The sequence below is a fragment of the Rutilus rutilus genome (genome assembly GCF_951802725.1).
Source record: "Rutilus rutilus genome assembly, chromosome: 20".
Classification (NCBI taxonomy): domain Eukaryota; kingdom Metazoa; phylum Chordata; class Actinopteri; order Cypriniformes; family Leuciscidae; genus Rutilus; species Rutilus rutilus.
In genome coordinates, this window is record NC_140225.1 from 31273703 (window position 1) to 31294941 (window position 21239).

Consider the following 21239-nt stretch of genomic DNA (forward strand, 5'->3'; position numbering starts at 1 on the left):
TCTAAAATTGAACAAATAAAATGTTTAGGGCCAAATGACATCAGTTTTATTTTTGTTCCCATGTTTTCAGATTATTATTTTTTATTTATTTAAATTCTTTAATTAAACTGTAATAATCAAAAGGCATGTCTAATCAGTTGAATTCATAAAACTTTAACAATTTAATAATTTTTTTACGATAATATGGCCGTATGAAATGTAAATCTCTTTTTTTTTTTCCAGAAATTCTGTTTGAATATTTCTGGGTTCATGATTTAATACAAATGTATTATCGATTATCATATGAAGTCGTAAAACATTAACAATTGAATTAATCTTAAGATGCAATCAAATTAAAATGTAACAATTTATTTTCTGTTTTGGCAAACAAAGTCTGTGTTGCTGCACAGCAAAGGTTTACTATTAAAATGAAAACATGGAAGAAGAAAAAAAGTGTGATGTTCCTTAAAAGTAAAGTTTTAATAATTGTATTATTTTTGTTCTCTACAGTACAATAGTAATATATTTGTCATACATTCTTCGTTAAACCGAACTTTTATTGTGTAGGGTGTCCTTATATAGTGAGACGACGGCAAAAGCTGAAAACATGAGCGTCACGCGTGCTTCAGTGTGTATGTAGTGGATGAAACTGTCGATCATTCACACAGAAACACACAGGACATGCAGACTTCAGATTTTACTACCAGTCTTTTTGTGCTTTAATATTCACAGACACTACTAAAAATATTGTGGTATTTCTTTTTTTAAGTGTACAGTCCTACTTTTGATTTAATCATCCAAAATAAATTCCATTTTTATGACTAGATTCGGCAATCCCGTGTGCGTTTCCACACTATGGTGTTCGTAGGGCCCTTCCTCAGGTGTCACTGACAGCACGTGCTGGCAGAGATTAAAACCTCAAACAACTCTACTAATAAAGCAATGCGCAAAGTTCAGCTTTAACTCAAGTCCCCCGGCTCCACACGTGCCGTTCTCAACCCTGACCTGTGCCGCGGTGTAACTTCAGGCCGTATGTGCCGCAGAACTGAGAACCGAGTCGGGGGACAGAACTTCAGATGGCCCCTGACCTCTGACCCGGAAGGTGAATGTGCCCCCTTCCTTTAGAATTACCAGCGCCTCCAGACAGATTTTATGGAGGACGATCACGAGCGTGTAGTGTCAGTGACCTCTCTGTCAGTGCAGCTCTTCACCGCCCCTACTGTGGTGAGTACCGCCAATCCCACACTCCTCTGCTCTCTCTTCTGCCTCTTTCTCCTCTCCTCCGCCTCCTCCACCGCTGCCTGCAGAACTATGAGCGCTTGCAGAGCGACTACGTGAAAGACGACCACGACAGGGAGTTCTCGGTCACTGACCTCTCTGTGCAAATGTTCACCGTGCCTTCTCTGGTAAGTACGTGTGAGGAGAGACTGCTTGCCATGAGGAGGAGGGCTTGTTTGGGGTTTTTGGTCTTTTTATTGTCACTCTTTCTGTTCCCTTTCCATCTTCGTATTTCATTTTCACTTTCCTCTTTTACTAGTGGTTGCACCGAAATACATTTTATACCATTTATTCTTAGATTTGATATAGCTTATTGAAATTATATCCAAATAATGTATGGGTGGTCAGAATGACTGCTATGGCCATTATAGTAGTTATAGAATTCCGGTAGTTCTAGTGTTAATAATCAACACTCAAAAAAATAAATAATTAGTTGTGTATATGTAAATACATTTAAATTGCACACAAGACAGTTTTTATTATTAACCTTTATTTAACCAGGCAACAACAGCCTGGTAGATTTTTAGATCAGCATGTATGCGATTCTGCTCCAGTTTGTGGTTGAAAGATAAATATTTATGGCTGTAATAACATGAATGAACATCAGAAGATAAGTTGAAAGATACAGTACAACTTAATGAAATGTATCATGTAAACCAGTTTATTTGGTGCTGTAACCAGTAGTAAAGAGGAAGAGATGATCGGTTCACATGCCGCATTTATTGTTTTGTTTATTAATTTATTGTTTGAATTTTGTTTTAAAATGTACTTTTTCATATCAAGTCTCAAAGCTTATTGCATTTAGTGAGTGGTAGATGTGCTACAAATAATGTTTAGTGAAGTTTTGTTCACACATCAACGGAATACAGCATAGACTAAAGATCTTGGTTCATCAAAATGAAGATCGATTAAAAATGAGAAATTGGTTATCATAATTAATTAAAGTTATGGATTATCATGTTAACCCAGCTCCAGCGTCCACAGCAAACATGTTTACAGCTTATTCACGTTGTGTGAACGAAATGGACACTAAATAATTCAATTATTCTTTCCTCCTCCTTTTTCTTCTTCACTTCCCCTTCTCATCTTCTTTCTCACTCTCTTTCCTCCATTTACTGTGCCTTTGTCTTTCTGTTCTCTTCTTCTCCTCTCAAAAAAATGGATTTTCATACATTAGGAATTTCATATATGTATATGTGTGTGTATGTATGTATATATATATATATATATACACACACACACACACACACACAGACTGCTGTTTGTTGGGGCGGTAAGCTGGTTTTTTATATATATATAAAACCAGCTTACCGCCCCAACCACCAGCGGTCTGTCAGAGACATCAGTGAACGTGTACCTGATATTTTCAGGCGCGGATGCTGATCACAGAAGAGAACCTGATGACCACCATCATCCGCACTTTCGTTGATCACCTCAGACACAGAGACCTGCAGGGCCGCTTTCAGTTTGAGCGCTACACCGCACAACAGGCCTTCAAGTTCCGCCGAGTCCAGAGCCTCATTGGAGACCTCAAGTAAGATCACATCCAACGGTCAATCAACAGATCCCGGGCACCATAAATGACATAAGAATAAAATACTTGCAAATAATTCTTTCCTTGAAAGTCTTTACACCAAATCTGATTCCAGGTTTAATTCACTTAAAGAGAGTTCTGAAAACAGATACAGTAATAGTTCTGTAAACAATTAGGCTTTGAATATGCTTTGCACCCATTTGAATGACTTCGTACACAGTTATGCATTATCTGCGTCTAAAATGTCCATTTCTTGAGATGCGTGTCATGATGCATTTCTCTTGGACGCAGGTATGTCCTGATAAGCCGTCCAACAGAGTGGGGTGACCAGCTCAGGGAGAAGTATCTGGAGGGTTTTGATGCTTTCTTGGAGTTGCTAAAATGCATGCAGGTGACTATAGCGATCTGGTCTTAGGGTTGTGTGTCTGTGGTAACTGAGATTGGGCATTAACACAGGTATGTGTGTGTGTGTGTATGTCCTCTTTGCAGGGAATGGATCCAGTAGTACGTCAGGTGGGGCAACACATAGAGATGGAGCCAGAATGGGAGGCAGCGTTCACCTTACAGATGAAGCTCACACATATCATCTCTATGATGCAGGAATGGTGTGCCAGTGATGTGAGTGCATGTTAGACACAGTCACATTAGTACCCATAATGCACCATGATTGAGCCTGTATATAAGTGTTGTTTGTCACGTGTACAGGAGAGAGTGCTGATCGAAGCCTATAAGAAGTGCCTGATCGCGCTGACTCACTGCCACAGTGGTTTCACAGATGGGGAACAGCCCATAACCCTCAGCATGTGCGGCCACTCCGTCGACACCATCCGCTACTGCGTCTCTCAGGAGAAAGTCAGCATACACCTGCCTGTGTCCCGGCTTTTAGCAGGTGACTCTTAGAGCTTATGCGCCAGAGAAACAAACGCACAGATATCATTAGAATTTTGTCTTTGAATTTCTGTTTTTGCGGTAGCTCTGTACATTATTATTATTATTGCATCACTGTCAGAGTATTTAGCAGGTGAAGTGGATTCACTTATTGTAGAGTTAACGAAAGTAATCATGAGCATTGTAATGTTTGAAGCGGTTCATTCATAAATCAGCAAGATCTTTCCTTCATGCTGTGCAAAGAAAAATTTAAAGAACGAAAGCAACGAGCCCAGTGCTGAAAAGGGGCGGAGCTACATTAGCTCTATTGTTTCACAACAACACACAATTCTGACTTTTTTCTTGCAATTGCAAGTTTAATTCTAGCAATTTATACTTTTTTTCCTCATAATTGCGAGTTATAAATTCAGAATTGCTTGATATAAACTTGCAAATCTTACTTTGTAACTTGCAATTGCAAGTTTATATCTCACAATTCTGAGAAAACTGAGTTTAACTATGACTTTTTCTCAGAATTGTGATATAAACTCTGCAGTTAAGTATGAATTGCAAGAAATAGTCCCAATTCTGAGAGTCATAATTGTGAAAGAAGTCGCAATTACTTTTTTTGTATATATATTCCGTGGAAAGGTCTTGAACACGCTGCCGTTTTGGGAATAAATATGGAGTGGATCCTTTCTTGATTATTGAATCCCATTATTGTTGTTTGCGTACTGAATATAGGATTCTCTCCTGAAATTGCTTGAAAAGTGGTTGATGATTAACACACATATCACCTGAACTTCAACTTGCTCTCTCTTCCTTCTTAATTAGGTTTACATGCTCTGCTGAGCAAAACTGAGGCTGCCTATCGATTCCCTGAGCAGCTTCCAATGGTGAGTCTGGGAGTTTTGGTTCATGTCAGTTTTTGTTCTTCACAAACATTCTCAACGCTTTCTGAGGCCTCTCTTGTCTTCTACAGAGTGAACTGAGTCCACCCATGTTGATCGAGCACCCGCTCCGCTGCCTTGTACTCTGTGCTCAGGTGCATGCTGGGATGTGGAGGAGAAATGGCTTCTCTTTGGTCAATCAGGCAAGAAGCTTGTTTGTTTCATTCTAACACTCTTGACATTTTCTTTTAACAGTGCGATTGTTAGTGTTAATGCATTTCCATATAAATATCACACTTTTTCTTGAATTGTCTTTGCAGATCTATTATTATCACAACGTGAAGTGTAGAGTGGAGATGTTTGATAAAGACCTCATCATGCTTCAGGTCAGTTGTGTCCAGATGTTTCTGAAGCTTAACTGATAATGCATTGCTATAATTATAGTAAATTAATATAAGTCCTGGGAATATTTCTTTCCAAAATTAAGAGATAAAAAAAAATCTTTTATATTTTTACATAAAGAAGGCTATTTTAGGACAGGTAAAAATTGTAATTGGATTATTTTGTTAATGAAAATGTCACAATACAAAAAAAGTTCAAATTTTTTCATGAATTAACATTAACAGTGGAAAGGTCATAAATTAATTTGTTAAAGTGTGGGAATGCTGTTATTAACACATCATGCTGGTATTTATTTTACTGCCTTTATGCTGATTTAAATAATAATAATAATAAAATCACTCTGTTTTTTTTTTTAGTATGATTAGAGTAACGCAAATCTTTTGAGAAGGTGAATTCACTGTAATTTAGTGATCATCATGTTTCATGTTTTTGGATCTAGGCTGGAGCTTCAATGATGGATCCAAACCACTTCCTGATGATCGTGTTGAGCCGCTTTGAGCTCTATCATATCTTCAGCTCAGCCGACTGCAGGAAGAGATACGGCAGAGAGAACGCTAACAAGGTCTGCTTGCCTCAACCTCTTTTTATCCTATTACTGTTCTTTTCACTTGCACTCACTTCTGTTGCCAATGACGTGTGTGTGTCTCTCTCTCTCTCTCTCTCTCTCTCTCTCTCTCTCTCTCTCTCTCTCTCTCTCTCTCTCTCTCTCTCTCTCTCTCTCTCTCTCTCTCTCTCTCTCTCTCTCTCTCTCTCAGGATGTGGTTCAGCAGAATAACACACTAATTGAGGAGATGCTGCACCTGGTCATTATGATTGTGGGTGAGTGATCATTTCTCAACACCTGTCATTTAAGCTTTGTATTGTTTTAGGTGTGTATTGAGCTTATTAGACACCATAGAAAGTAAAAAAAAAAAAAAAGAGTGATTCCTGTTTTGTTTGTTTGGTCCTGCAGGTGAGCGGTACACTGCAGGTGTTGGTCAGGTGGAGAGCTCTGATGAGATACGGAGAGAGATTGTTCATCAGTTATGCATTAGACCCATGGCCCACAGTGAGCTGGTCAAAGCTCTGCCTGAGAATGTAAGTCAACACTCAAGACTTCACTTGATCATTAAAGTGCTGGTTATTGTCTTATAATTGTTAGCATGATATTATCAGTGTTTGTTTTTAGTAGTGATGGGCAACAATTAATCATCCAAATTAATAGTTTGTGTTAACATAATATATGTGTGTACTGTGTAAAATTATTTTGTGTATATATAAATACACACACATGCATGTATATATTTAAGAAAAATGTGTTATTTATATATATATCACACACACACACACATGTATAAATTATGTATAAATGTACATACAGTATATACATGCAAATATTTCTTAAAAATGTACATGCATATGTGTGTATTTATATATACAAAATAATTATACACAGTGCACACACACATATTATGTAAACTCAAACTTTTTTTTTTGATGCGATTAATCATTGCCCATCACTAGTTTTTAGTAATTATGTTGGCTTTGAAATCTGACCAAAAAAAGAGATGCAGTAATTGTAAAGGTATTAAAGGGATAGGTCACCCAAAAATTTAAATTCTCATCATTTACTGCCATCCCATCCCAGGTGTATATGACTTTCTTTAGATGAACACAAACAAAAAGTTGTAGGAAAATAATCCATCTCTGAATCCATATAATGCAAATGAATGGCTGCCTCTCATTTGATGCTTGAAAAACCACACTCAGCGATCGTGAACCATTTGACCCCAGTGAATGAATCAATGTCTTATATTTTTATTTTATTCTATTTTACTTTAACTACAAATCATTGCTTCTAGTCTACTGTCATAGGAGCATTCATGAGAGGAACATTGTGAAATATGACGCAAATGCATTGTGAAGTTTGCACAAGAACTAATGCGGAAACACAGATGAATTCACAAGCTTCACAACGCACTTATGTCACAATGGCCAAAAGTGACGATTTAAAGTTAAAAATATGAGTATTTTTCTTCCACCTATCGTTTGGCTTCAGAGACATTGATTCATCCACTGGGGTTGTGTGCATTACCGTCACGATCGCTGTGTGTGGTTTGAGTGGCAGTCATCCACTTTCAGCATTATATGGACTCACAGACATTGATTACTTTCCTAAAAATCTAACTTTGTGTTTATCTGAAGAATGAAAGTCATGTTACTTCGGGGATGGCATGAGGGTGAGTAAATGATGAGAGAATGTTCATTTTTGGCTGAACTCTTCCCAGGGTTCCCATGCATCCTTTTTTTTTTTTTTTTTTTGCCAAGAAAGAGTGTATGGCCCAAACAAAACTATATACATTAGTAGCAGAAAGTGCTATGTTCAGGGACACTATGTTTTGACGTGTGAGAGAAGTGTTTTGAATGATGATGTTTAGGCCCCGTTTACACCTAGTATTAAGATGCGTTTTGGCTACGATATTCTTGCTATGGTATTGACATGGGTAACGAGAGAACCATTTATTGTAATGTATAATTAAAAGCTCATATTAATATGGTCATGACCATAAACTACATACATTTTTTAATGGAGACTTTTGAGACTTTTAAAGAGCAATATATTATTTTAGGGTGTGATCTTTGTCTTTTATTCCCACCATAGTAAAATTTAAAATGTCCTGGAAAATGTTAGCTAAAAAAGAGTGGGAACCCTGTATCCCTTTAACCTCATTATTCCAAGAATTGTGTAAAGCCGTTTAATTCTGATAAAAATTGCTTTAAAACCCCATCTGTTCTTTCTACCTAAAATCACTGTATCATTAAATCCACCAGGAACCATCATTAAATCCTGTACAATTCATGTCCCTAATCATGGTCTTTGAGCAGAGAATAGCTGTATAATAGATCTATTTGCTCACTTAGCAACTTACAAATGCACAAACCATGATAGTCAAGAAAAAAGTGCTATATTTATAAAATCAAAGAAGTATTATCTTTTCTTGAAGTTCCGGTTGACAGACTTTTTTTAATGTGACTGCCACCTAGTGGTACTTTGTGCTAATGAATTCCCCTCACTCTTCTGTCTTCTGCACACAGGAGAATAAGGAAACTGGCATGGAGAGAGTCATCGATAGTGTGGCTTTGTTTAAGTGAGTGTCCTGAATTAAAGATTCTCGTCCACAGCATTGGATTGATCTGTGTGTAATCCTAAATGAAATGTGTTGTACAGGAAGCCTGGTGTGACGGGAAGAGGACTTTATAAACTCAGGCCAGAGTGTGCTAAGATGTTCAACCTGTACTTCCACCATTACTCCAGAGCTGACCAGTCTAAGGTACGCATGTATGTTTGAAATTGAAACTCGTGAAGAACAATTGTTGAAAATCCATGTTCTTTTTTTTTTCTTCTGTCGTTCAGGCTGAAGAGGCTCAGAGAAAGATAAAGAGGCAAAATGGGGAAGATTCAGGTACATCTATACATGATATTATATACTATTAACACTTTATATAAGTGCAAACAATTTAAACATCACTCTGAGACGCGGATCATGAGCCTCTCACGTGTAAATGAACGCAGTGCCACACTTCACTCTGAACACATGCATCACATACATTTATTTACTTAAAATGGCAGCCTTTGTGATTTGTTAATCGCACTAAGCCATGTCACGATCTCGGGTTTATATCAGTTAATTGTGCAGCCCTGGCAATATGTGATGTCAATCCAAAAACTGATTTGCATGTATGTTTCTTGTAGTTCTGCCTCCGCCAGTTTTGCCTCGGTTCTGTCCGCTGTTTGCTAGTCTGGTAAACATGCTGCAGTGTGACGTGTTGCTGGGGATTCTGGGAGCTGTGCTGCAGTGGGCAATGGAGCCCAGCGGGGGACACTGGTCTGAGTCCATGCTTCAGAGGGTACGTCTTCACGAACTGGAGCACTCTCTCATATTAACAACTAGAGTTGTCAAAAAGTACCAAGTCGGTACTGAAATTTTTAAATTGTGATGCTTTGAGCGATGTTGAGCGGAATCACAAACACCTCTGATTGGCCATTGTACTCACACGCTCATCGGATATGTTTGTGATTGGGTACATCGGATACATTTCTAAATCAAAGACCGCAACAAGATATTGCGGCAACAGCCCTGGTAAGATCATTTCGGTTCTTTACTTTTAATGAAGATGATTGTGTGTTGATGAATGACTTTCGCTTTGATTTGCGATAGTTTGCACGTTGGCTTGATGCTATGCTCATCTGTGGTGATGCGTGTTGAAGTAGCGTCGTCATATCTGGCTATAACATGACATACAGCCTATAACACGCTGTCACACGTTTATTTCTTAGCATTTTTGGGATAAGTCAAATTTACATATGTGGTTTCAACAACCAGATGCATTTACTCTTGTCCAGTTTCGTCTGGAATGCGGCACAGATCTCCTCCTGAAGTGGTTTGAGCGATCGGGTTTAAATCCGTCTCGAATGCGTTTCGGAGGGCATTTACATTTGGTCTTTTCACGATCGGATAGCTATTGTTAAGTTTAAGACATTAAAAAATGTGTTCTTGCACATTATAGCTCTATGCTGAATATTGTTTTATATTTCACATGACCGTTTACCGAAGCTAAAAGGGGGACTCTTATTATGAAGTTCCCGGAAGAGCGGTTGTTGTGGTTTTTTTTTTTGGAGTACGAGTTGTGACGGATGGTGTCTGTGGATAATAAACGGAGAACGTTAAATCTATACTGAAGTGTATTTTTGTGTATAACATTGGTAGCAGAGGATGGTTAGCAACTATAGAGTACCGCCAACCTTTGATGAAGGAAAACCATATGAAAGTTGGAAGAATGAAGTCGCGATTTGGACCAGAGTTACAGAACTCGAAAAGAAAAAGCAGGCGCTTGCTGTGGCTTTGGCGCTGTCGGGAAGAGCGAGAGAAACGGCGATGGAAATACCGGTAGACGATCTGAATAACGACACTGGCATGAACACTTTACTTACGAAACTCGATGACTTGTTTCTCAAAGAAGAAAAGGACCAAGTTTACGAGGCGTACTCGAGCTTTGACCGGATTATGAAAGATAGCAGTGTTTCCATGACAGACTATATAATTGATTTTGAACAGCGGTACTCGCGGATGCGTAAATATAAGATGGAGCTTCCCGATGCAGTATTAGCATTCAAACTGCTGGACACTGCGTGCTTAGAAGTGAAAGATCGACAGTTAGCGCTGACAGCATGTACAGATTTGGATTTTGCGTCAATGAAGTCAGCACTGAAGAGAATTTTCGGAGGAAAATCTGCTTCTACAGTGGGGATTAATCAGGAAACAGCATATGTAACAGAACAAAGGCGACAAAGGAGCAAGCCATGGTCGCAAAATGTTCAGCAAAAGACACCACTGCCTGGCACTAACCCTCTGGACAGGTATGGACGCAGATCAAAATGTGCTGTTTGTCAAAGCACTTTCCACTGGGCCAAAGACTGTCCACACAGAGGTGAGCAAGTCAAACTGACTGAAGATTGTAAAACAGATGATATAGAGGAGTGCAACATTACTCTGTATACAAAAGAGTCGCCCACTGAAGCAGAAATATTTATGACAGAGTGTTTCGGCTCAGCAATAATAGACACTGCATGCACACGGACTGTGTGTGGACAGGAATGGATAAATAGCTACATTGCTGAACTAAGCCAAAATGAGATAAAAGACCTGAGGAAGACAGAAACTCGCAGTCACAGACCTTTTAAGTTTGGTGATGGAAAAGTGGTCTATTCCAACAGAAAGTTGAAAATTCCTGCAAAGATTGGACAAACTAGGTGTCATATTGAAACTGAAGTCGTGCCAGCGAACATTCCACTACTCTTGAGCAAGGCATCCATGAAAAGAGCAGGGACAGTGCTAGATATGGAAAATGACAGTGCGGTGATGTTCAGTCAACCTGTAAAACTTGACTTTACAAGCTCTGGTCATTACTGTGTAAACATTATGGACAATGAAAAGAAAAACTTTCAAAGTGATGACTGGGTCTTGGTAGCTGGTGAAGATGTCACTCTTACGGAACAAAAGAATGCGGATGCACAAAGTCAGTGTGACGAGGAAATACTGACAATTTCAGACAAAATGAGCTCAGCAGAAAAACACAAAATCCTGATGAAGCTTCACAGACAATTTGGTCATGCTTCTGCTGACAGACTGCAGAGACTTCTTACTAGCTCAGGAAATAAAGATGCAGAATGTAGTGTCATTCTGGAGAAAATTGTGAGTAAATGTGAAACGTGTCAAAGATACAGTAAGACCAAACCAAAGCCTGCTGTTGGCCTACCACTGGCATCTCAGTACAATAAAACTGTTGCAGTAGATCTACATGAACTTGAACCAGGTGTGTGGTATCTCCATATTGTTGACCAGTTCACAAGGTTTAGTGCAGGCAGCATACTGACCACTAAGAAGTCCTCTGAAATAGTGAAACACTTTGTCCATGTCTGGATAAGTGTCCATGGTCCACCTCAGAAACTGTTTAGCGACAATGGGGGAGAATTTAATAATGATGAGGTTAGAGACATGGCAGAAAACTTCAATATAGAAATAAAGACAACAGCAGCATACAGCCCGTGGAGCAATGGACTTACAGAGCGACACAACCAAACACTTACAGAGATCATAATGAAAGTGAAGTCAAGTAACGGCTGTGACTGGGACACTGCATTGGACTGGGCTCTTATGGCAAAGAACACCATGCAAAATGTCCATGGCTACAGTCCTCATCAGTTGGTGTTTGGGCAGAATCCCAACCTGCCCTCTGTGTTAACCGACAAGCCCCCAGCTTTAGAGGGCACAACGAAAAGTGAGTGGGTGGCAAAACACATCTCTGCTTTACATGCATCAAGAAAGGCGTTCACAGAAGCAGAATGTTCCGAAAGAATACGGAGAGCACTACGTAAACAACTGCGTCAGACAGATGAGAAATATGAAATGGGTGACAAAGTGTACTACAAGAGAGTTGACTGTCAAGAGTGGAAAGGACCAGGAGTTGTCATTGGCCAGGATGGTGCAGTGGTGTTTGTCAGACATGGAGGAACCTGCATTAGGGTACATTACCTCAGACTAAGAAAAGTAAATACAGACAGCGGAGATCAACATGTCATGAGGGATGATGCTGAAATTGACACAAACAATATGCAAAGACAGGAGATGCCAGGAGCTGCTGTCAATAACACGGAGGGAACAGAAACTGTAACTGAAATACAGCAGAGTTCAGTGCAAACTGAGGACACAGGGGCATCCACTATGGGGCAGAATGTAGCAGCACAACACACTAGTGACGACATAGTGGCACAAAGTGATACAGAGCAGGGAACTGATGTCCGTTTAAAAACAGGGCAAGTTCTAAAATACAGAGACAGAGATAGTGGGGCTTTGCACACAGCAAAAGTACTAAGGCGTGCAGGCAAAGCTACCGGCAAATACAAAAACTGGTACAACCTTCTGCTCATTGAACCAACTAATGTTGCAGGCAGTAAAGATTCAGTTGACGTATCATGTTTAGACTCTTCAAATGGAACCCGCTGTTACTGATGTTAGTGCCACAAATGTCAGTGAGGATGTACTGGTAACAAAAGATCTATCCTTTGACCTAGCCAAACAAGAAGAGATGAAGAGTTGGAGAGATAACAGTGTGTTTGAGGAAGTTCAGGATGAGGGACAAAAGTGCATCTCTACCAGATGGGTGTGCACTCTCAAGGAAACACTAACTGGACTAGTACCAAAAGCACGATTGGTGGCCAGAGGTTTTGAGGAGCTAAATGTGTCAGAGCTACAAAGGGATTCTCCCACATGTGCTTCTGAGTCTCTTCGACTGCTGGTGGCAGTTATTTGTCAAAAACAGTGGACACTTCATTCCATGGATATAAAATCTGCATTTCTGCAGGGAATAGAACTGTCACGTGACATCTACATCAGGCCTCCCCCTGAGGCTATCTGTGAGGGAACATTATGGAAGCTCAAAAAGTGTGTATATGGTCTGGCAGACGCCTCATTGTACTGGTACAATAGAGTAAAAGACATAGTGCTGAAAGCAGGAGGAAAAATGTCCAAGGTCGATCCAGCTGTTTTTTTTATTGGCTAGATCAGGACTGCACTGTAACTGGGGTGCTTGCCTGTCATGTGGATGACTTCATATGGGGGGGCACACAAAGTTTCTCCACAACCGTAATACCACAGCTAAGATCTGTTTTTCAAGTTGGACGTGAGGAACATGATCACTTCTGTTATGTGGGAATAGATTTTGTGACTGTTGACAGAAAAGTACAAATACACCAGGAAAACTACATTCAACACATGCAACACATTCATATGGATCCTTCACGAGCTGTGGAGCAAGACTCACCTCTCTGTGAGGAGGAAAAGGATCAGCTCAGGTCCAAAATAGGCCAAATTCTCTGGGTGGCAAGGCAGAGCAGGCCAGATGTCATATTTGATGCTAGCAATTTGACATCAAACATAAAAAATGCAACTGTGCAGACAATCCATGAAGCAAACCGGATAGTGTGCAAACTTAAGTCCAAGAAGGTAATTCTAAACTTCCAACACTTGGGCAGAGACGGTGCTCTTAAAATGATTGTGTTCAGCGATGCTTCGTTTGGAAATCTTTCAGATGGAGGCACCCAAGGAGGGCACCTGATTCTTTTAATGGGAGAAAATGGAAAATTCTCACCCCTTTCTTGGCAATCAAAGAGAGTCAAGAGGATTGTGTGGAGCACACTTGCTGGTGAAACATTGGCAATGTCTGATGGAATTGACAATTCTATTTTTTTGTCCATATTGTTCTCAGAACTAACTACTGGTGATGCTGAACATGCTCCACCAATAATCTGTGTCACTGACAATCATTCGCTTGCTGATGCAATTAAGTCCACAAAGTCAGTCTCTGAGAAAAGACTCCGCCTGGAGATAAGTAGTATCAAAGAACTTGTCCAAACACAGAGAGTTGAGCGAGTACTGTGGTACAACACAAAAGAACAACTTGCAGACTGCCTTACCAAAAAGGGGGCATCAGCTTGTCAGTTACTCAAGGCACTGAGTGAAGGACAATGGAAACTGAATTAAAACAAAATCTGTCTTTGAGTTATACTTGAGAGCTTGTTGAAATATACTAGGTCATATTTTTGTTCAAGGGTGTTGTTGTTCAGTATGACCTGTTAGTAGGTTAAATTGAAAGTTATTTATTATAATTTTTTTTTTTTTTTAAAAGTGGGAGTTTGTTAAGTTTAAGACATTAAAAAATGTGTTCTTGCACATTATAGCTCTATGCTGAATATTGTTTTATATTTCACATGACCGTTTACCGAAGCTAAAAGGGGGACTCTTATTATGAAGTTCCCGGAAGAGCGGTTGTTGTGGGTTTTTTTTTTGGAGTACGAGTTGTGACGGATGGTGTCTGTGGATAATAAACGGAGAACGTTAAATCTATACTGAAGTGTATTTTTGTGTATAACAGCTATCCGATCACAGAAAACGGATGAAGTGGCCATGGGTCTCTGTTTAAGAACGCCTGCTCGCAGCTGCAGGTTCTGCTGTTTTAGAGCACCGCAGGGCATATCTTCAAGTATACCGAACGTCCAGTTTCACTGCCACAAGTTGATCTTCTTGTAATAAAGATCTCATCGAGGACAAACAAACTGTATTTTTGTATTTTCATTGCATTTTTAATTTATAAAAAGTTAAAGAAATAATGAATTTCAATATAAAAATATTAATGATTAATCGATAGTCGATCGTTAATTCTCCCGACGATCGACTAAGAAAATGTAATCGAATGCCCATCCCTAGTAAATATACATCGTCACTCTTCAAGGGCTTACTCAGATACACACGGGAGCATTTGAAAACGCTCCCGTGTTTTGATCATTGTAGCCAATCACTGACACAATGGCCAATCAGAGGTGTTTACGATTTGTGTTTACAAAAGCGTCACAATTTTAAAATTTCAGTACCGACTTTTTGATTTGTAAAGTATTTAAATAAAAAAATAATTACTATGTGGTTTTTAATTCTTAAATAACTTTGTCAATGAATTTCTGGCAAAAGTAACTATCATGAATGTTTCCAGGATGTTCGACATTGTTCTTACCACCCATCCAAATCAGAGCTCTATATGAATGTGTCCCACAGGTGCTGCATCTCATAGGCATGGGCCTGGTGGAGGAACAGCAGCATCTCATCAGCAGCGCAGAAGATAACGAGACCAACTTCAACTTCACTCTCAAAATCTCCAGTATGTCTTTCTTCTGTATCCTTTACACACACACACACACCCCTCTTATAGTTGAGCTGAACAAATCTCTTCTTTGTAGGACCAGGTGAGGCTCCTGCGAACACTCCCAGTATCTTGGCTTTATTAGAAACCCTGCAGAACGCTCCTCACCTGGAGGTGCACAAGGACATGATCCGCTGGATCCTCAAGGTAAAGCTGATTCAAATCTCATTGCAAAGCCACCTGTCATTAGAAAAATGTGTATTTTCATATTTATTGTGTATCTGTAGACTGTGGCCACCATCAAGACCACACGGGAGTGCACGGCCAGTGCGCCCCCTAGTGACAGCTCAGGGCACAGTCAGGAGGAGGTGAGCATTGGAAACGCAACACACTTGCGTCATGACCCGTTAAGGTTGCAGGTTTTGTCTCACTGGATTTGTGTGTATGTGTAGACGGTGCGGGACAAGGATAAGGCGGAGCGGAAGAGGAAAGCAGAGATGGCACGGCTCCGGAGGGAGAAGATCATGGCGCAGATGTCAGAGATGCAAAGACACTTCATCAACGAGAACAAAGAGTTGTTCCAGCAGAGCCTGGATGAGCTCGACCCCTCCACCTCCTCCTCACTGGAGCACAGGTACACAAACACATCATCACGCTGCCAAATCCCACCGATCAAACATTAGTTTCCAGATGCCGTCCTTTAATTTCTCTCTCTTGTGTGAAACGCGCTTTACAAATAAACTTGACGCGCTTTACCATGTCTAATAACAAGCACAAACTGTGTTAATAAGAATTTGACGTGCAAGTAAAAAGGTAGGCTATCTTTCCTACAGCGTTTTTTCTACTTTACACAGTAAAGAATGCAAATATAATAGACCTAATTAAAAGCAAACCAAAGGAAGAAACATTTATAATCCAAACACATCATCACGCTGCCAAATCTCACCGATCAAACATTAGTTTCCAGATGCCGTCCTCTAATTTCTCTCTCTTTGCTCCGTAGCCCCAGCTCGTGTGATAGCGTGCTGGTGTGTGTAGGCCCACGGCGGTGGCGTGCGGGTGGCAGTGAGAGGAGGCAGGTGGTGACGTGTATCTTGTGTCAGGAAGAGCAAGAAATCAGGGCTGACGGCAAAGCCATGGTGCTCGCTGCTTTTGTCCAGCGCTCCACTGTCATGTCCAAAAACCGCAAGAGACCTCCACACAACCCAGGCATGTCTCGTGTGTGTGTTTGGTGCATTGTACTATATACGTGCATGTTCGTGTTGATGAATGCCATTGTTTTTTGTGCTATAGATAAGTATGACCCTCTGTTCATGCACCCTGACCTGTCGTTCGGGACACACACGGGCAGCTGCGGACACATCATGCACTCTCACTGCTGGCAGCGGTAAGCATCATCATGAAAAATGAGAACCATATGCAGAAAAATGTCCTATCATAGGGACAGAAGAATGTAACCGTAAACGCCCTCTTTTTCAGCAGCCTCAGTTCCAGAAGTATTTTTCCCAGTCATTATTACATTGTTTTCACCTTTTTTTTATGATTTAGATCATCTAGCACTTTTTGTGTTACTCTTTTCACTTTATTATGGTTTAGTTGGTTCTTGTGAAGGCTACACCCAAGTGTGAATACCCAGATTTTTTAAGTTTTTCCTCAAAATTGTTCAGCTCTAGAGTGTCTTTTTTTTTCCTCCAGCTTTTTTAAAATATTTTTCTTTTCTATGCATATGCACTCCACAATGTCAGTTCAAGTGTGTGTTTTTGTCACTCTCATAATTTATGATTTGATCATTCCTTTGCATTGTAACTGTGTGTAATGTCTCCCCCTGCAGGTATTTTGAAGCGGTGCAGGCTAAAGAGCAGCGCAGGCAGCAGAGGCTACGTGTGCACACGAGTTACGATGTGGAGAACGGAGAGTTCTTGTGTCCACTCTGCGAATGTCTGAGTAACACAGTCATTCCACTGCTGCCTCTTACTAAGACCAGCTGCAGGTACTGCAACAAACACACAGATCAATCTTTGATTCGGTATAATACTTATGACTACAGTAATTTACAAAGCTCTCAGAGTGCAAGTAATAGATAATTAGTATGACCTCTCAGATTAGCACCACATACAGGGGAATGGGTAAATGAATGCAGTGGATTCGCTGATTATGGACCATGTTTGTGTAATACTCTCATCTGTAGTGAATGTGGCAATCCCTTTGATCCTTTTGTATGATAAAGCGACTAAAAGCCTCTCTCATATGAGATCAGCACTGCTTTTAATACACACCGCCACATGCTAAGTACCCAGTGCACTTTATAATACACAGTGCAGATGGTAAGACACATTATGAATGCGCATCTTTTATATTTATCAATAGAGGTGGTGCCTTTTTCAAAGCCAGTGCTCTGTTGAGCAAGTCACTGTACCTTACTTTGTCATTTTGGATAAAAGCATCTACTAAATCAATGGTTCTCAACAAGGGAGGTGCAAATTGTTTTCAAGAAAAAAAACACAAACAGGGTGTCATTTGGGTACTCTGTGTATTTTATTGCTTTTTAAGTAGAATCTACATAAGTTTTTTTTTTTTTAAATGTTCTGCATAAAAAATCCCACTGGCTCTCCAGAGGTCGGGTTTTACATCGCCTCTACGAATTGCGTTCAGAGGTGAAGACGTTTCTAGTTGATGCAAAGTTTGACCTTGCGTGGTACCTGGACGACTCCCTGTGGTTAGCACAGTTGTCTTACCCTGTAGACATATTCGACAGGTTGAATTTGTTGAACACATCGATGCAAGGGAGAGATGCCAACATTTTGCCTCTGTCAGACATAGCAGAGCATCTGTTGGCAAATTGGATCTTTGGCTTGAACGGCTGATTAATAAAAATGTTGCATGTTTCCCAACTTCGCTGTCATGTGCAAGAGACAAGGATAAATATCTCTCCTTTGATCAACAGTCGCTCAACATGTTGAAGGACTGAATTCGGCCGTTACTTCAGTGAGGATTTCAGTTCATTTGTTCGGGTCAGAGACAGGCTCCGATCCCGTAGGTGCTTCGGGGTTCGAACACCAGCGGAAAAACACAAGACATTCTCCATTCGTTATAACTAATAATAATAAAAAACTATTGCAGCTTTCAGACACGACTGGCTTCTCTTTTCTTTCTTTTTTTAAGTTGATTTGTGTAGACCGGTTCTATGGCGTTATTTTAATGACAAATGTCGAAAGCGCATTATCGTAACGCAAGAGAGCATCCATGTATGAACTTCTCCACTCGCAGGCGGATTTCTTTTACTTGCACACAAAACTAGACGCGCGCTCGCAAATATACAGTGGTCTCATGGCTCATGTGTGCGCTCGTGAATCTCTACTTGTTCTTTCTCTAGAACTGGAACTGGAAGAGCTGATTTGACTCTTGCTTTCTGTCTTCATTGTGTGACTGAATATCCTCAGTTAAATTACTTCTCCCAATTCACCTCAACTGAGGCCTATCTGTGCGAGGCCTGGTTTTCAAAATTGACTGCCTTGAAAACCAAGTAGCCTACCGAAATCGGCTCCAGGTGAAGGATGACAAGGTTTGCGCTGTCCAACATTGGAGTCACGAATTGTGCTTTGTAAAAGGAAGCAAGCGCAGGTGTCCTACTGATTGATTTAAAAATGCCATGGTAGTGAGATAATTCCAATTCGTATGCAAATGTTTTTAGAATGCAAGACGAATGGAATGCGTTATTACAACTTGGAGTTCTCTTGTTCAAAAGTGCATGTTCTGTCCGTTATATCGTTTTCTAAAAGTCATAAAACCTATTAAAAAATAAATAAAAGTTATGCAAAATAATTAAAAAAGTACAAAAACACAAACGCAAAAAAAATCTTCTCTTCAACATAATTCTCCTAAGATGTTCACGTAGTAAACAGGGCAGCGCTAACAGGTTCTACATCAGAACGCCGGCTCATTATTGGCCGACGCTGCTCACGTAAGCTAACCCTTAAAAGGTTACTCTTTTTTTCATTTTCATAACTCCTGACACAAATTAAGACCTAACTGCCACTGTAAGATTTTCATAATAAAATAGATGTCAAAAACTGAGGCTTGAGTCTTAGATCTTTTTAAATGATGTATAGTTTGTTGAGGTAATTACAATCGTTTACATTAAAACTTTGAACTGAAAAAACAAAGAATCCTTCAATACTCCGTCGTCCTCATGAAGCTTAAGACGTGCGGTCACAAACAGCGGATTTCCTGTTTGGCGAATTTAGGCAATCAGGAATTTTGCAAGATATGCTTCATACGTCGCCACCAGTGATGCCGGTAACGCGTTACTTAGTAACGCGTTACTCTAATCTGACCACTTTTTTCAATAACGAGTAATCTAACGAGTTACTATTTCCAAACCAATAATCAGATTAAAGTTACTTAACCAAGTCACTGTGCGTTACTATTTTTTGTCATTTTATTTAATAAAAAAATATATTTATTTCTTCTTGCATCTCGGGGAGTGAAGTCACGAATGCGACAAGTCACGTTTTCAGCATGCATGAGGTTCACGTCACGTGTACGTACCACGCGCAGCGACACAAACGTAAACAACAATGGAGGGAGGCGAGAGATGTGCGTTTTCTAGAAGTCTTTCTGGCGGCGACAAAGTGCTATCTAGCTACAGAAACACCACGTTGAATTTGAAAAAAACATTTGGAGTCCATGCACTGCACAGTCAAACTTATAGAGCAAGTCACACCAGGTGATGCGATGCAGAGTGCAGGAGGTCCCCGACCACCCAAACAACAAAAGCTGGACTTCGGTGCAAAACCAGTAAGTGGGGGAGAGTTGAAGAAGTTAGTCGGGCAGTTTGTTGTGGAGGAAATCCTGCCATTAAATACGGTAGACTCGCCCTCGTTTCGTGCCATAATAAACAAGATCCCCACTACTGTCAATGCCGCTGCCTCACAGAACAGCTTTTTTTTTATGTTAAGTGAAGTCGAGAAAGAAAGACTGTATTTATTTTTTATAAAAACAAGTATTTATGTCAAGTCAAGAAAGACTGCCTTTATTTTTTGTAAAAACATGTATTTTTTTTCAGGAAATAGTTTTTAAGTTCAACTTTAATTGTCAGGAGATAGATTGTTGATGTTACTGTTAAAAATACACTTCCAATAAAGTGAGTGTTGGCAAAACCGGTTGTCATTTTTATGTTGTCGGCAGCTGCTGAATGTAACTAATAAAGTAACTTGTAAAGTAACTAAGTTACTTTTTAAATCAAGTAATCTGTAAAGTAACTAAGTTACTTTTTAAATCAAGTAATCTGTAAAGTAACTAAGTTACTTTTTCAAAGTAACTGTGGCAACACTGGTCGCCACACTATAATAGACCATGGATTTTGTTTTTTTTTGTTTTTTGCAAAATTTCACCAACATTTTTCTAATATGACTACATCTTTAGTGCATGATTTCTGTCCTTTTCTATCAAAATATAAGGCATCAGATGGGTTTGATTGAGTGTTTGTGTTTGTTTCAGCTCTGAGCAGCCTGATCTGAGCCAGTGGCTGAACATCACCTCTCAGCAGATGAAAGCCCTGCTCTCTGCTCACAGGAAGAGCAAGGCCAACAGTGAGTAACACCAGTCCTCAGAACGGCCTCGCTGCTCATTGAGTCAGTGGCTAAACGGGCAACCAAATGATCAATGTGTGTCTGCAGGTGCTGAAGGTGTTGATGACACAGATGGTGTTAATAGCTGTCCTCCACCTGATGGCTTCAAACTGGACCACACTCCAAGGTAAAACCACATTTCACTACCAGTCACCCATAATTCACTTATACAAGCTCAAAAGTTGTACTTGCTAAAAGTCAAACAAAAGAGACAACACCTAATAAAGCATGTTTCTATCTGTCAGCAACCCATACTCAAGCACCATAAAGGAGATGTTGACCACGTTTGGCACGGCCACATATAAAGTGGGTCTTAAAGTGCACCCAAATGAGCAGGACCCCCGCGTGCCAATCATGTGCTGGGGCAGCTGTGCCTACACCATTCAGTCCATAGGTCAGTCAGTCTATATATTTATATCATATTTATTT

The 21239-nt window shown here is 40.0% G+C and overlaps 1 protein-coding gene across 2 annotated transcripts in view; it reads left to right on the forward strand.

The window, feature by feature from the left end:
- The window catches only part of ubr2 (ubiquitin protein ligase E3 component n-recognin 2), a 45065-nt gene that overhangs the window by 16973 nt on the left and 6853 nt on the right, over nt 1-21239 (forward strand). Inside the window, exons 11-35 of one of the 2 annotated variants that reach the window (XM_084391438.1) lie at nt 1105-1203; nt 2628-2791; nt 3083-3182; nt 3281-3409; nt 3497-3680; nt 4493-4554; nt 4641-4751; nt 4869-4934; nt 5390-5512; nt 5706-5769; nt 5903-6027; nt 8026-8078; nt 8159-8261; nt 8345-8393; nt 8684-8838; nt 15096-15198; nt 15278-15387; nt 15468-15548; nt 15633-15814; nt 16184-16389; nt 16474-16567; nt 17012-17170; nt 20680-20771; nt 20859-20937; nt 21056-21204. In XM_084391438.1, the coding sequence (XP_084247564.1) occupies nt 1105-1203; nt 2628-2791; nt 3083-3182; nt 3281-3409; nt 3497-3680; nt 4493-4554; nt 4641-4751; nt 4869-4934; nt 5390-5512; nt 5706-5769; nt 5903-6027; nt 8026-8078; nt 8159-8261; nt 8345-8393; nt 8684-8838; nt 15096-15198; nt 15278-15387; nt 15468-15548; nt 15633-15814; nt 16184-16389; nt 16474-16567; nt 17012-17170; nt 20680-20771; nt 20859-20937; nt 21056-21204 (2842 nt within the window). Of the gene's footprint in view, nt 1-1104; nt 1204-1286; nt 1386-2627; nt 2792-3082; nt 3183-3280; nt 3410-3496; nt 3681-4492; nt 4555-4640; nt 4752-4868; nt 4935-5389; nt 5513-5705; nt 5770-5902; nt 6028-8025; nt 8079-8158; nt 8262-8344; nt 8394-8683; nt 8839-15095; nt 15199-15277; nt 15388-15467; nt 15549-15632; nt 15815-16183; nt 16390-16473; nt 16568-17011; nt 17171-20679; nt 20772-20858; nt 20938-21055; nt 21205-21239 lie in introns of both variants that reach the window. The other variant, XM_084391439.1, reaches the window with a different exon arrangement.